The 15,580-nt window shown below is 44.5% G+C and overlaps 2 protein-coding genes across 5 annotated transcripts in view; one reads left to right on the forward strand and one right to left on the reverse strand.

Moving 5' to 3' along the window:
- The first annotated feature begins 420 nt into the window (after window positions 1–420).
- LOC115198149 (uncharacterized protein C11orf95) lies at window positions 421–6,766 on the forward strand. Its single transcript, XM_029759882.1, has 5 exons — window positions 421–892; window positions 1,377–1,901; window positions 2,260–2,598; window positions 3,773–4,267; window positions 4,404–6,766. The coding sequence occupies exons 1-5, from the start codon at window positions 757–759 to the stop codon at window positions 4,874–4,876; spliced, it is 1,968 nt and encodes a 655-aa protein (XP_029615742.1). The 5' UTR covers window positions 421–756; the 3' UTR covers window positions 4,877–6,766.
- A 396-nt stretch (window positions 6,767–7,162) lies between these two features.
- Window positions 7,163–15,580, reverse strand: part of LOC115198148 (reticulon-3-A) — a 33,356-nt gene continuing 24,938 nt past the window's right edge. For all 4 annotated transcript variants that reach the window (XM_029759879.1, XM_029759881.1, XM_029759878.1 and 1 more), the window contains 3 exons: window positions 12,754–12,800; window positions 9,874–9,932; window positions 7,163–9,717 (listed from right to left, as the gene is read on the reverse strand). In XM_029759879.1, coding sequence (XP_029615739.1) covers window positions 9,669–9,717; window positions 9,874–9,932; window positions 12,754–12,800 — 155 coding nt within the window. In that variant the 3' untranslated portion in view covers window positions 7,163–9,668. The remainder of the gene's footprint in view (window positions 9,718–9,873; window positions 9,933–12,753; window positions 12,801–15,580) is intronic.

The raw sequence follows: 15,580 nt of genomic DNA on the forward strand, positions 1-15,580 counted from the left end.
TCCATGGTTGCGAATTTGAGCATTTTGGCAAATATTTGCACATGGGAATATAGAAGCATTTCTCTCAATACCTCAATAGCTCACTATAATGAACACGAAGTAATGACAATGCAAGATACATTGTTATGATGTACCCTGAGATTATGCAGAAGGCATTATTCAAAATAGTGAAAAAGTAGGCTGACTATGGACACCCATTGTGGGGACATTTCAACAACAGCCCCCCCCCCCCCCCCCCCCCCCATTAATTTAATTAACCGTTGTCTTTTAAGTAAGAAAACAAAACTATGGTAAAGTGTAACATGTTTGTCAAATTAATTTTGCAGTAGATCGTAACCTACACACATCTGGCCCCTGGGTGTGCGTGTCGCTGCGTGAATGCCGCTACTGTCTCTTTAAATTTACCCAGGAGCCCCTTAAGGAGCCCCAGGGGCCCCAAGCTCGGCTCCCCACCCTGAAGACAAGCAGAGCCTTAAAATACAAACAAGAGGCCGCTATAGCTCATCATGAACAGGAGAGGCTCACACCCGAAGAAGGATATAAAACCGACCAAATATCGTGGCGATATATGAAAAGTTAACTTTGCTCCAGGTTGAGTGCGTGGGGGGGACGAGGGGCACCCAAAAAGCGATGTGGCCGTTCATGGTCTAGATAGCTTGCAAAACGCGCGCTGAACGATTCTCTAAAAATACAGTTCCTACCTGGTCTATCAGAGCGAATTGAAGGCATTAGTAAATAGTGTAACGTTGCAAAGTAATGGAAGAGAAAGAGACCGGAGAGAGTGAGCCTGTGGTCCTTCCGTGTGCTGAGCAGGCAGATTCTCTCTCATTAATAATAAGCGGAGAGGAGGAAGCGACGCAAGAGCAGAGTGACTTGGGACACTGTTCAGGAGGTAAAGATTGTAATGTTTTTGTTTCGAGAGTAAGGAGACTCGACCCTTAGTCTGCTCGCCACCCTTTGTCACAGTTAATCTGTGTGACGGACAATGCCATCTAGCAGCATGGCCCTCTTGTCTCAGTGGCTCCACTATAAACAAAGGCAAAATACCATGCTGGTTGCTTGCTGTGATGCACAGTCGCCACCCAGCGGAAACTAGCGGCGGCTAACTCGTCTAAATGGAGTCGCTGCCCGGTTTCTGATGGCGGGGGTTCCGTGCGAAAACAGAATATTCTCCTCAGATTAACGATTTTATTATGAACCCCAATTATTGTGTCTGCTTATTTCTAACGGAATACATATATTTGGTAATGTCGGGGTATGTGATATGAGCCATCTGAGAAATAGAATTAGAATTAGAATTATACGTTATAGAGCTTTGTAATGTACTGCTTCATTACATCATGACCAGGAATAACCACGCGCTCTATCTTTCCTAGAGAAGGACGGTCTGACCAATGGCCAGGTGGGCGATGATGACGAGGAAGAGATGGTGACCCCCCTTTGGTCCCCGGGCACCAGCTACTGGAGTGTCACTGAGGGTCCGGACTCCCCCTTCCTCCTTTCTCCCATCCCGGGCCCCTCTGGACGCAAAGAGAAGGTCCAGTGTGCCTCCCGACCCGGCCTCAGCCGCATCCCGGGCAGGGATCATCGGCGCTATTACCACGAGTACTGGCGCAGCGAGTTCCTGATGGACTTTGACCCCCGTCGCCACGGCATGATCTGCATGGTGTGTGGGAGCTCGCTGGCCACGCTCAAACTCAGTACCATCAAGAGGCATATTAGACAGAAGCACCCGGACTCTCTGCTGTGGAGCGCGGCCGACAAGGAGGTGATCCGCTCTGGCTGGGAAAGCCACCTGAGTCTGGAGGGGGGCCATAGGCTGTACTGTCCGGCCGGGGGGCTGGCCGCCATCTCCCAGGGACAGGAGGAGGAGCTGCTGGACTGTGCTCGCCACTCCACCGGTGGGTGGGGGTTTCTGGAGACTGGAATGGAATTAAATGTCATGGCCTAGTTTTATGATAAGAGTTTCAGGATCTTGCACTTGGTGGCAGTATGAGCATGTCTGTTAAGTGTTCATGTTGTACAGTCATGCTCATACTGCCAAGATCCACTTTTACAGTCTTGTAAGAGGGTGATGTCATTGTGCAGTGGCTTTATGTAGTCGTAAGAAAAAAGGCTGCTCTTGTACCAATGATCTTAACCTGAATTGTCTTTTTACAGATGGTTACATATTACATTTTTATGTGATTGTCATACTATATTTTTTGATTTATGTTAACATTTAAACTGCATATCCCCTCTCCACTTTACCTCTCATAGGAAAACCTGGTGGTATGGTGTCCCCCAAACTCCAGCCCCGGTCCCCGACCCCATCACCCCCTCCCTCAGTCCCCCTCCAGCAGGAGGAGCTCCCCGGGCCCTCCGCCAAGACCCTGGAGCGCTACCTGAACGACTCGCTCCACGCCTGGTTCCGACAGGAGTTCCTCATGGAGTACCAGGCGGAGGCAGGCAGGCTGGTGTGCATGGTGTGCGGCCGCCCGCTGCCCTCGCTCCACCTGGACCACATCAAGAGCCACGTGCTGGACATCCACCCACAGTCGCTGGTCTACAGTTCGGAGGAGAAGCACTGCATCCTGCAGACCTGGGCCCAGACACATGGTGAGACGGAGGGAGGTAGGACGTGGGGGTGGTAACAGGACAAGGGAGGGAGTTATTCTGTAACTGTGGCTTCATCTTTGTCATTGTTGTGATTAAGGGCATTGATGAAGGCCGAAACGTCAAGCTTTTAATAGTTGCTTGAATAAAATGTGTTTTTAACGGTGAGCTAGCATTGCAGCCTTTTCATTTCAGTCACTGTGGCTTTAGGAATTTTTATCAGCTTTTGTATGTGTGTGTTTTGAAGTGAGTAGGACTGATTTATTTTTGTTACATTTGTATGTCTCTGTGTACAAAGGTAAACCAGTTACATAGATCTTTTTCTGCAGCACAGATCTAAAATGGCTTTTGTTCTGATAACAATTGATACTCTGATTAATAGCCATTTATATCCTTGAATATACACTGAGCATACCTAACATTAGGAACACCTTCCTCCTACGGGGCGGCAGGTAACCTAGTGGTTAAAGAGTTGGACTTGTAACCGAAAGCTTGCAAGATTGAATCCCCAAGGTAAAAAGGTAAAAATCTGTCGTCCTGCCCATGAAAAAGGCAGTTAACCCGCTGTTCCTAGGCCGTCATTGAAAATAAGAATTTGTTCTTAACTGACTTGCCTAGTTTAAATAAAGGTCAAATAAATATTGAGTTGCCCCCCCACACCTTTTGCCCTCAGAACAGCCTCAATACGTCAGGACATGGACTCTACAATTTGTCGAAAGCGTTCCACAGTGATGCTGTCCCATGTTGACTCCAATACTTCCCACAGTTGTGTCAAGTTGGCTGGATGTCCTTTGGGCGGGGGAGCATTCTTGATACACACGGGCAACTGTTGAGCGTGAAAAACCCAGCAGCGTTGCAGTTCTTGACACAAACCGGTGCAGCTGGCACCTACTACCATACCTTGTTCAAAACCACCTAAATCTTTTGTCTTGCCCATTCACCCTCTGAATGGCACACATACACAATCCATGTCTCAAATGTCTCAAGGCTTAAAAATCCTTATTTAACCTGTCTCCTCCGCTTTAACAAGTGACATCAATAAGGGATCATAGCTTTCACCTGGATTTACCTAGTCTATGTCATGGAAAGAGCAGGTGTTCTTAATGTTTTGTATTCTCAGTGTTTATATCCCTTACTAAACTCTCATTCCTCAACCCCACCCCATCCCCCATATCAGAATCCGACCCTCTAAACGACTTCATCAAATCTGAGCCCAACACCAAAGACGAGAGAGATGCTGGGGTGGACTTCTCTGATGACCTGGAGACCATCCAGATCGGCTCAGACACGTATGCAGAGGACAACGATGAGGCGTTATCCGAGATACAGGACATGGTTGATAGCGGGGATGGCGTAGGTAGAGCTCCAGAGGTGACCACTCCCATACCCCCTCTCCCTCTCCACCAACCCAGGAAGAGGCGTCTCCGTGGGGGCTTCCCCTGGCGGCTGCGCCTGGACTACATGGTGGCCTACGGACCCCAGGGTCGTGGCACCTTCTGCATGGTGTGCTCCCAGGCCCTGCCCATGGCCAAGGTGAGCAGCTTCCGCCGCCACATCCAGGAATGCCACCCTGAAACCACCAGCCTGGCCCGGGAGGAGAGGGAGGCCATGGCCGAGGCCTGGACCAAAGAGGCTCCCACGGAAGACAACCCGGCCGTGCAGATGAAAGAAGGTAAATATTCAAAGTTCCAACCAATGTAAAAGACAGACTGTAGCTAGAGGAAAGAGGAAATACTAAGTGATTAACCAACTGGTTTCTGCCCTCTTACTCACTGACCCCCCCCCCCCCCCCCCCCCCCCTCTGACAGAAGTGGACCCCAGTGACATTGTCAGCCTCCCTGTTGCGGGAGAGATGGCCGACAACAACAACAACCGGACCACCAAGATGGCCACCACCAAGGCTGTAAAGAAGGAGGAGGGGGTCCCCACCATGCCTGCCACTCCGGGGCGCCACGGCCACTACCCGGGCAAGGACCAGCGGCGGAACTACCAGGTGCGCTGGAGGATGGAGTTTCTGATGGACTATGACTGCCGGAGACACGGGTTGATCTGTATGGTGTGCGGAGCAACGTTAGCCACTCTCAAAGTCAGCACCATCAAGAGACACATCCAACAGGTTCACCCTCATTCTCTGGTGTACGGCCCCGACGAGAGACAGCAGGCCCTGCTCAGCTACAACAAGACTGCCCTGCACTTCGTCCACTCGGATGACTGTTTCTCCTCACAAGACCACGGACACACGGCACTCGGACAGACGACCGCTGGCCTCTTTGTCCGCTAGGACGAGGGGCGCCAGGCATGGTTGTTCTCTGTCCACCCCACTTTCCTTTCCAAGTCTCTCTTTCTCAGGAAGTTAGAAACAAGGCTTGGTAGAGCTCTGTCATGAGTTGTGCAGTGACTGGCACAGTTGGTGATTGTTTCAGCGAGCATACAATATAGCACTTCCTGTCCCAAAAATGTACTAAAACCTAGATTTGGGTGTGTAGGTGATTGAATGAGAGGGTGTTTGAGGTGTATTGCTAAAGACAATGAACAACACTTAAAGATGATATCATCTTTAGTGACTCAATTACATCCCGTTATTTAAAAAGGTAATTCCTTGTTTACAATGAGGTAAATAGGCGTCCTCCAGAGATTTTGTCTCATTCTTGAATTAGAAGATCTCATCTTCCATGTGTTTTCCAGTGTCACAGCACTATTGTTACAATGGCCCACAGCTATTTCTGATTCTCTTATTAGCAAAAAAAGCTGCACACACACAAAAATCTATGTAAATAGTTTGAATTATTGTGATTTACTTTTACAAGCACTTTTACACGTGGTTTTTACAAAAAGGTTTGTAATTCCGGCCATTTTTTCTACTTCACTGATAAAATGAAACGAAGCCACGTGAATGTTATTTTGCATGGGGAATCTGAAGTCATGCATGATTGTGGAGGGATTGCCTTCTACAGCTGAGGCACTTAGTTTATGAGAGCATTCTAGCTTTATTTATAGAAGATTTCACATGCAAGGCTTCCATTTCAATAACTCACATATTACAAGGTTTATGCAACAATGAACAATTAACTACATAGAAAAAAATGACAACAGCATCAGGAAATAAATCACCAAATTTACCATCTCTGAAATGACCCCCTCACTCGCCCTTATTTCAGTGACCTCTGAAATATCACTCCACCAGGAAAAAGAACAACTCAGGGATTGTCTGTTTTTCATCTGTGCTCACTTGTTAGCTTGTCAAAATTAGCGCATACATTGGTTGTCATTAATTTTAATTGTTTAACTGTCAACTGTAGTTAAAATGGTCCTATCGGATTCTAACAACAGTGAAAGTAAAGTTGTCCAGTGCACAGCTGGAACAAACGACAGGCAACAAAAGAGAGTGGACGACAAACTACACTTACCATGACAAGAGTTTACAACCCATGGACTTAACTGTCTCATTCAAAGAACCAAATGGCAGCATTGTCCAGTTGTTATGTGGAGAGGAAGGGGCATCAGTGTTGAATATCACTTCCTCTACCCTAAGCTGCTTGTGTTGCTGACTTCGGCTGTGTGAAAACGTTACTAACTTTCAAATCCTTGCTTTCTCTGTCCTTGTTTCCTCAATTCCTCTCATTGTAGGTCCAAAGGGGGGGGGGACCTTGGATCCTCTCTAATGCGCTTTGAGAGTTGAGGAAACAAGGACGGAGGAAGCAAGGATTCGACAGATGTTTTCAGACACAGCCCTAGTTGACGCAGTGGTCATTTTTGCATGCAGGGGATGGGCAAGGAGGGGTGAAATAATTCCATCTGGGCTTGGAGCGGCCACAGAATCAGGTTGTAAAAAGCTTTGTGACTCAGCACTTAAAAATGTAAAAAAAAAATAGGACTTAAATATGGCAAAGTGATTGAATAAGAATACACCTTGTTTATTGCAATGATTTACATGTATGTTTGTGTCAGTGTGTGTATAGGGGGCACGTTAAAAATACCCTTTGGTGGTACTTTGTTAGCTTGGGTGAGGACACAAGCAATTTTTTTTTTTTTTTAAGGGACTGATTTCATTTTCTTCCCTCAATTATTTCTTGTTTCTCAAGTATCCGCTCTGTATTCAACCTGTACATGGCAAAAGGTTGATATGCATTCTGTCCTCAATGAGCCTTGTAATAAAAAGGGATCTGAATTATATTGTCTGACTGGTTATCTGGGGAATGTATAATTGTTTGGGGGTAAAACTGACTACAATGGTCATTTGTAGACACAGCTGGTGATAACCTAAAGCAATACTGTGAATGAATGCATTAATACCTGATTGGGTTTACCATGGCTATCAAAGAAGGAACTACTTTATGATTCTCTCAACATGCAGGCCTGGTCTAAAATAACTACAGTATAATCCTCTGATCAAAACCAGTCATATTACCATCCATATGTGCAGACTGGACCCAATCTTATTTTTCAAAATTGTTTTCAATCTCGACTCAATTTAATCCCAACGGTTCAGACATGCTGAAATGTTTACTCTTCAAAAAGTTGAAGAGCAGATCACAGATGGACAAACAAATCACCCAAAACCTTGTCCTTGACATTTTTTATTAATTCCACTTTGACATCAGTACAAGGATCACAATTTTTCAAAGCTCCAAAATGTGAACTAGTCATTCATTGATAACTATCAGATCTGAGATGTTGGTTACCAATACACAGTCAAAAGCAAAACAAAGAATGCCAGAGAAAAAAAAAAAAACTCCTGCCAAACCCCCCTGAAAAAACCCACTCCTGCCAAACCCCTCCCACCACTGCAAGTAAAAAGAAAAGAAAGAAAAAGGCAATGTGTCAAGGAATCTTTTTCAAATGTGCATGTAGATTTATCTTACTAAAGTAAGAGGTCTGCATTATAATCTATTGAAAACATAGGTAGCATTGCCTTCCTTCCATGAAAAAGCACCCCATGAAAAGCCTGACTGTCTGGAACACCTATTCATCGTGAGGTCCTCATCATGGCTATTGAAGGTTCCTTTAGTCCAGCATCACAAAGACAGTGGTTTACAGACATTGGATACGTTCAGCTGTGTGTGTGAAAAAACCCCATCTAGAACAAAAGTCCAATAGCGTGAGTTAATGGAGGGTAGAGTAAGACTTTGCTCTATTGAAGCTAGTAGTGTGTGTCGAGTGACTTGGGATTAACTGTCACGGAGTTGGATATACACACACACACACACACGCATGCACAAGGAAACCAAGAAGCTTTGCTGCTCCAACTATGTGAGGCAGTGTGACCACTGACAACATTGAGGCCCAATATGAAACACTGGTTTGCATGCATGAAGAGAAATGTTGCAGGGTAACGTTCAGCAGTTAACAGACATTTGAGTAGTAAATGAGAGGCAAATGTGACAACGCTCATTGTAGAAGTTGTTACAACAGTAGTCGTTTAGCTTTAGTGCGAAATGTAGTGCGAAATGGATTGTTCTGAAAATGACGTGCAAACTTTGTTTGGGCACAATGTCTATGACTATTAACAATCACAGTAAGAGCTAGAACCAGCCATTTTCTTTTTCCATCTACAAATTGCTTTTAAAATCCCTTTCGAAGACACTGCCATCAGAGACGTAACAGTAGCCTTAAAATAGTTGACCACGGTTTTTATTGAAATCAAAACTATTTAAGCAATCACAAATAATTATATGATACAGCCTATATATAAAGTATGAAAATGTGTTTCCAGCTTATGCAATGACATTCACTTCATGGCATTCAAATACAAAACAAATCCATTGCATTGGAGGCTGCTGAGGGGAAAATGGCACGGCACAAATGGAATGGCCTCAAACACCTGGAAACCATGTGTTTGATACCATTCCACTCCAGTCATTACTACAAGCTCGTCCTCCCCAATTAAGATGTCACCAACCTCCTGTGACTACAACACCCACCAGACCTCTTGTACCATCGTTTCATTGCAGTTATACTGCTAACTACCTTACAAAAAGCGAACAGTCTTTGAACCCATATCCAACCGTTTTCCAAGAGGTCTCACTGGAGAAGTCAAGCAGTTATGAAGTGCCATGATTATACTATGGAGCCTTTTACAGAGCTAAAAAAGGGAGTCAACAGCAGCAATCCTATAAGTAATCATATCACTAACAATAATAATAAAAACAGGTGAACGTGAGACTTTGACATTGATGACTTGAACAGTTGCTTTAACAAAATGAGTTATGACTGCTGTAAGAGGGACTTCCCCTTTTCTAAAAAGCAGCGCCAACTTGTTTCACACAGCGGAGAAAGACAGAGCCTGTTGGATGCATTTGGTAAAATGTGACTACAAATCAAAACGGCGTGAACTACACCAAAAGTATCACAGCTGGTTCAGTGTTCCAATCCTTTTATTTCAACCTGCTCATGGGATTTGAAAAGAAAGTTCAGTGCATTGCAGAAATGTTATACATACGAGCCTTTAAGGTGAAGAAAACAACTCCATAACAGGCCAAATCAGTAACAGTGAAATCCTAGTACCAGGTTCAAAACCAACTATTTTTTTGTTTGTTTATCCAGACAAAATGCCACACAGAGAGAAAAGGAAAAAGACCAGCCACAAACGGTTATCAGTTAACTCTTTTTTTTTAACTTTTTTTTTTAACTTATGTTCAGCGAAAGGCATAGTTAAAAAGTACAGACATCTGCTTTTTTGCGAAACAAACACTGGTCCTAACTCGTCAATGATGCTCCCTACACCCTCCCAACTTTACACTACAATGCCAGGCCATTGATTCAGTCTAGTTCACTTGACCCCTGCATCAAAGACAGGTGTTATGCCGAAGCATAACAAAACTTACTCCCGTTACAGACGCGTTTCCTGCCGGCGCAGTAGGCGCCATTCTTTTTCTAAATTCTTGTAGTTAAGCTGAGCATTTACATTGAATATTGAGTAGCATTTGAGATTTGTTTTTCTACCTAGCTGGTTCAGTGCAGATGGTAGGTGGGAGGGAGACAGTAGGGAAAGAGAAGGGAGAGGGGGAGGGCAGGGGGTTTAAGATGGGATAAATGTGATGAGGAGGATGGTGATTAAGATGTATGAGGGTCAATCATTCAGCTTTCGTACGCTTGATGGCTCCAGGGAGTTTCTCTTGCAGCCTGGAAGACAAAAGATAGACAAAATGAAAACCATCAGAATACACCAATGATCACGACAGCACTGACATTGTACATTGTTAGTTTATGTAGATTGAACTCCGACATCCTGTTGACAGAGAAGAGTACATTGAAACAGTCTTGGTTGGGACCACTTACTTGGCCATTGTGGTGTTGACTTGAGTACGTGCAATTTCCATGTAGTGATCAATCTGGGTCTGGGGAAGAAAGAGAGGAAGGCAACAGTTTTATAGTCATTTACAGTCACTCAAAACAGACCTGATCTATAAAACAATGTCTCGTTGTGCAAACAAAATTATAAACTGCAAAATGCTAATTGGCTAACAGCCGTGGTATATCAGACCGTATACCACAGGTATGACAAAACATGTATTTATACTGCTCTAATCACATTGGTAACCAGTTTATAAAAGTGATAAGGCACCTCGGAGGTTTGTGTTATATGGCCAATATACCACGAATAAGGGCTGTATGCAGACACTCCGCGGTGCGTCGTGCATAACAGCCCTTAGCCGTGGTATATTGGCCATATAACACACCTCCTTGTACCATATTGCTTAATTAGAAGTCATGAGCTAAAAACACAGATAACAACCGTAATACCGTAAGTCATGGTATGGTTACTTTGCACACGGTTTGTGTTTAGGAGAGTAAAATGCTGTCCTTAATCAAATGTTATTTGTCACATGCGCTGAATACAACAGGTGTAGACCTTACAGTGAAATGCTTACTTACAAGCCCTTAACCAACAATGCAGTTAAGAAAATCCCCCCATGCTTCGACCATTCTAGTTTGTTGGTGATGTGGGCGCCAAGGAACTTGAAGCTCTCAACCTGGTCCACTACAGCATCGTAGGTGAGAATGGGGGCGTACTCGGTCCTCCTTTTCCTGTAGTCCACAATCATCTCTTTTGTCTTGATCACGTTGAGGGAGATGTTGTCTTGGCACCACACGGCCAGGTCTCTGACCTCCTCCCTATAGGCTGTCTCATTGTTGTTGGTGATCAGGCCTACCACTGTTGTGTCGTCAGCAAACTTAATGACGGTGTTGGATCGTGCCTGGCCGTGCAGTCATGAGTGAACAGGGAGTACAGGAGGGGACTGATCACGCACCCCTGAGGGGCCCCCGTGTTGAGGATCAGCGTGGCAGATGTGTTGTTACCTACCCTCACCACCTGGAGGCGGCCCGTCAGGAAGTCCAGGATCCAGTTGCAGAGGGAGGTGTTTAGCCCCAGGTTCCTTTGCTTATTGATGAGCTTTGACGGCACTATGGTGTTAAACGCTGAGCTGTAGTCAATGAATAGCATTCTCACATAAGTGTTCCTTTTGTCCAGGTGGGAAAGGGCAGTGTGGAGTGCAATAGAGAATGCATCATTTGAGGATCTGTTGAGTGGTATGCAAACTGGAGTAGGACTTGTGTTTCTGGGATGATGTGAGCCATGACCAGCCTTTCAAAGAATTTTATGGCTTTAGACGTGAGGGCTACGGGTCGGTAGTCATTTAGGCAGGTTACCTCAAATGTTCTTGGACACAGGGACTATGGTGGTCTACTTAAAACATGTAGGCATTACAGAGGTTGAAACAGGGAGAGGTTGAAAATGTCAGTGAAGACACTTTCCAGTTGGTCAGCGCATGCTCGGAGTACAAGTCCTGGTAATCCGTCTGGCCCAGCGGCCTTGTGAATGTTGCCCTGTTTAAAGGTCTTACTCACGTCGGATGCGGAGCGCGTGATCACACAGTCGCCGGAACAGCTGATGCTCTCATGCAGGTTTCAGTGTTATTTGCCTCGAAGCGAGCATAGAAGTTATTTAGCTCGTGTCACTGGGCAGCTCTCGGCTGTGCTTCTCTTTGTAGTCTAATCGTTTGCGAGCCCTGCCACATCCGACGAGCGTCGGAGCTGGTGTAGTACAACTCGCCTGTTTGATGGTTCGTCGGAGGGCATAGCGGGTTTTCTTATAAGCTTCCGGGTTAGAGTCCCGCTCCTTGAAAGCGGCAGCTCTACCCTTTAGCTCAGTGCGAATGTTGCCTGTAATCCATGGCTTCTGGTTGGGGTATGTACATAGTCACTGTGGGGACAACATCCTCGATGCACTTATTGATAAAGCCAGTGACTGATCTGGTGTACTCTTCAATGCCATCAGAAGAATCCCGGAACATATTCCAGTCTGTGATAGCAAAACAGTCCTGAAGTTCTGCTTCATCTGACCACTTTTTTCTCTTTTAATTATTATTATTATTTTTTTAAATAGACCGAGTCACTTGTGCTTCATGCTTTAATTTTTGCTTGTAAGCATCTATCAGGAGGATAGAGTTATGGTCAGATTTGCCAAACGGAGGGTGAGGGAGAGCATTGTATGCGTCTCTGTGTGTAGAGTAAAGGGGGGGGGTCTAGATTTTTTTGCCCTCTGGTTGCACATTTAACATGCTGATAGAAATGAGGTAAAACTGATTTAAGTTACCCTGCATTTAAGTCCCCAGGTACTTGGAGTGCAGTCTCTGGATGACGTTTTCCTGTTTGCTTATGGCGGAATACAGCTCATTGAGTGCGGTTTTAGTGCCAGCCTCGGTCTGTGGTGGTATGTAGACATCTACGAAAAATCTAGGCCTCAATTATGGAAATACAGGATCATTATGTAAAGGGCATAACTTTATTTAACCGGACACTGAAAGCCATCTTGTCACTGACAGTAAATTGACTTTGCATGTCGTATCAGCCTTGTGCTATATGACGCTGATAAGGACGCAAATAGCACCCCAACGACTCGTAAAAAGCCTGGTCATCCGGTGAGGTCACACCCAGTGGAACTAATTGCTGCCCGCCAAAGGATAATGATCATAATTGTCAATGCTCATGAGACAATCCAGAACCATATATAGGTCTAGCTCAAGGTACATTCATTCAACAGCATGACTCCAGTCTACATAGCTCTAAGGAATGGGGGGGGGGAAATAAATACATTTAAAAAAAAGAAAAGTTCTCCTTCTATGATGTCACACAAGACAAAAAGGTCAGACTCACCTTGTTCTTCTCATAGAAGGGGGGTACGGCAAAGAGGAGGATGTCAGCTAGAGGAGAGCAAAAAAAAAAAAGTAATATTGAAATGACAGTGGAATAACACAGGAAACAACCAGTATCTGTGACCTCTAAAGGCACACAGGCCTATACATTATTATACTTTTTTTTAAGTTACTGTCTATCACAATAATAATGTTGCTTTCAGGGATGTAGACCGTGCAAACCATTTTACTAGTAAGACATCCCCTGACAAAAACAACCAATTAGGCTTTACCACCCAGTTAACTGGGATGGTGTCAGATGCCATTAAACGAGTTTAGAGCAATATTCCGGACATTTTGTGTTTGAAAAAGCAGCAGGCTATTGGGTAGTGCTGATCTAATGAGCCAAATCGTATGAAGCCACAGTCTCTGTCGCCAGTGACCTCAGACCGTATCATCCATTTTGTCAATCTAGGAAAAGGTCACGGTGTTGCTCGACTTAACGAGCGTGACATGCTTACAACACTCTAGCAAGACCCACAGGGAGTTCTAGTCTCACTGCAATTGTCTAGGGCTTCTATTCTAAGCAATGCCGTTTAGTTTACCACGATGCTAAGCATTTTAGTGACGGAATTGCACAGTAAGAGTGTGTGGACTTGGTCTTAAATTGGTCCAGTGAGACTGAACTAACATAACATTTTTTTATTAATTATATATATTTTTTTTAATGGAAAATGTTTGATACATTTTCTAGCACGTTCTATGACCTTTGACCCCATTTACAGTGTGTCCAGTTGCCCCAGTTGGTTTAAACATGCATGAAACATAGGATACTAAACAACCTTAGTACTACACCTAGCGACCTCACCAAGAGCTTTTAGCCTTTTGGTATTGTAGCCAACGGCAGAGGCAAGGAATAGAGCCCGGGTCGCTGGCGTGAAAAGCAAAACACCCTACACGTCGCACCAGTAGGGTTAAACCACTTGGTGGGAATTGTAACGTGGCTCATAGCGAGGATGGCTACACTGTCCCCTCCGAATGGAAAGTTCCCTAATGCTTAGGCTACTCAGCTCGCTGGCGCGAAAGGCAAACACCCTATGCACCGTGCCACTTGCTGGGAATTGTAACGTGGCCTCTTTTTTGTTTTATTTATTAGGATCCCCATTAGCCGACACCAATGGCAACAGCTAGTCATACTGGGGTCCAACAACAACAAAAAACATCACAGAGAAAAGACTTTACAAGTTACATACATTAACATGCAGTGTTTGTGCATTTAGCAGTTACACAGATAGTGCATGTGGAAAGTATTCAGACCCTTCAACTTTCTCCACTTTGTTACGTTAGCCTTATTCTAAAATTGATTAAATATCCCACTTACAGTTGAAGTCGGAAGTTCACATACACCTTAGCCAAATACATTTAAACTCAGTTTCCCCGTCTTAGGTCAGTTGGGATCACCACTTTATTTTAAGAATGTGAAATGTCAGAATAATAGTAGAGAAAAGGATTTATTTCCATCACATTCCCAGTGGGTCAGAAGTTTACATCCACTCAATTAATATTTGGTAGCATTGCCTTAAACAATTTAAACTTGGGTCAAACGTTTTGGGTAGCCTTCCACAAGCTTCCCACAATAAGTTGGGTGAATTTTGGCCCATTCCTCCTGACAGAGCTGGTGTAACTGAGTCAGGTTTGTAGGCCTCCTTGCTCGCACACGCTTTTTCAGATCTTCCCGCAAATTTTCTATAGGATTGAGGTCAGGGCTTTGTGATGGCCACTCCAATACCTTGGCTTTATTGTCCTTAATGCCATTTTGCCACAACTTTGGAAGTATGCTTGGGGTCATTGTCCATTTGGAAGACCCATTTGTGACCAAGCTTTATCTTCCTGACTGATGTCTTGAGATGTTGCTTCAATATATCCACATAATTTTCCTTTCCTCATGATGCCATCTATTTTGTGAAGTGCACCAGTCCCACCTGCAGCAAAGCACCCCCACAACATGCTGCTGCCACCCCCGTGCTTCATGGTTAGGATGGTGTTCTTTGGCTTGCAAGCATCCCCCTTTTTCCTCCAAACATAACCATGGTCATTATGGCCAAACAGTTCTATTTTTGTTTCATCAAACCAGAGGACATTTCTCAAAAAAGTACTCTCTTTGTCCCTACGTGCAGTTGCAAACCAGTCTGGCTTTTTTATGGCAGTTTTTGGAGCAGTGGCTTCTTCCTTGCTAAGCGGCCTTTAAGTTTATGTCGATATAGGACTCATTTTACTATGGCTATAGATACTTTTGTACCCGATTCCTCCAGCATCTTCACAAGGTCCTTTGTTGTTGTTCTGTTATTTATTTGCACTTTTCGCACCAAAGTACGTTCATCTCTAGGAGACAGAACGCGTCTCCTTCCTGAGCGGTATGACGGCTGCGTGGTCCCATGGTGTTTATACTTGCGTACTATTGTTCGTACAGATGAACGTGGTACCTTCAGGCATTTGGAAATTGCTCCCAAGGATGAACCAGATTTGTGGAGCTCTACAATTTTTTTTCTGAGGTCTTGGCTGATTTCTTTAGATTTTCCCATGATGTCAAGCAAAGAGGCACCGAGTTCGAAGGTAGGCCTTAAAATACATCCACACCTCCAATTGACTCAAATGATGTCAATTAGCTTATCAGAAGCTTCTAAAGCCATGACATCATTTTCTGGAATTTTCCAAGCCGTTTAAAGGCACAGTCAACTTAGTGTATGTAAACTTTTGACCCACTGGAATTGTGATACAGTGAATTATAAGGGAAATAATCTTTAAACAATAGGTGGAAAAATTACTTGTGTCATGCAAAGTGGAGGTCC

The sequence above is a fragment of the Salmo trutta genome, chromosome 8, assembly GCF_901001165.1.
Source record: "Salmo trutta chromosome 8, fSalTru1.1, whole genome shotgun sequence".
Lineage (NCBI taxonomy): Eukaryota > Metazoa > Chordata > Actinopteri > Salmoniformes > Salmonidae > Salmo > Salmo trutta.